Genomic DNA, 217 nt, shown 5'->3' on the forward strand with positions numbered 1-217 from the left:
ACTGAATAGGTAGCCAGCTCAACGCTGAACATCTTGACCTGCAGAAGCGTGAAGTAGCTCCGACAGAGAGCCGGCAAGACGTTGTTCTTGTAGCACATCTCCAAGGCTGTGGACACCGCGCAGGCCAACACGACGTAGAACAGCAGCATATGGACCTGTGGATGGGAACGCCGTTGGAGATATATAGAGAAATAGGTAATTTGGCGTATGTTCGTGT

The 217-nt window shown here is 51.2% G+C and overlaps 1 protein-coding gene across 1 annotated transcript in view; it reads right to left on the reverse strand.

The window, feature by feature from the left end:
- Positions 1 to 217, reverse strand: part of LOC119592504 (transmembrane protein 45B-like) — a gene marked incomplete in the record, with an annotated part of 47,260 nt that overhangs the window by 1,655 nt on the left and 45,388 nt on the right. The window contains 1 exon segment of the mRNA XM_037941352.1: positions 39 to 155. Within this exon segment, the coding sequence (XP_037797280.1) occupies positions 39 to 155 (117 nt within the window).

The sequence above is a fragment of the Penaeus monodon genome, chromosome 30 (genome assembly GCF_015228065.2).
Source record: "Penaeus monodon isolate SGIC_2016 chromosome 30, NSTDA_Pmon_1, whole genome shotgun sequence".
Taxonomy (NCBI): domain Eukaryota; kingdom Metazoa; phylum Arthropoda; class Malacostraca; order Decapoda; family Penaeidae; genus Penaeus; species Penaeus monodon.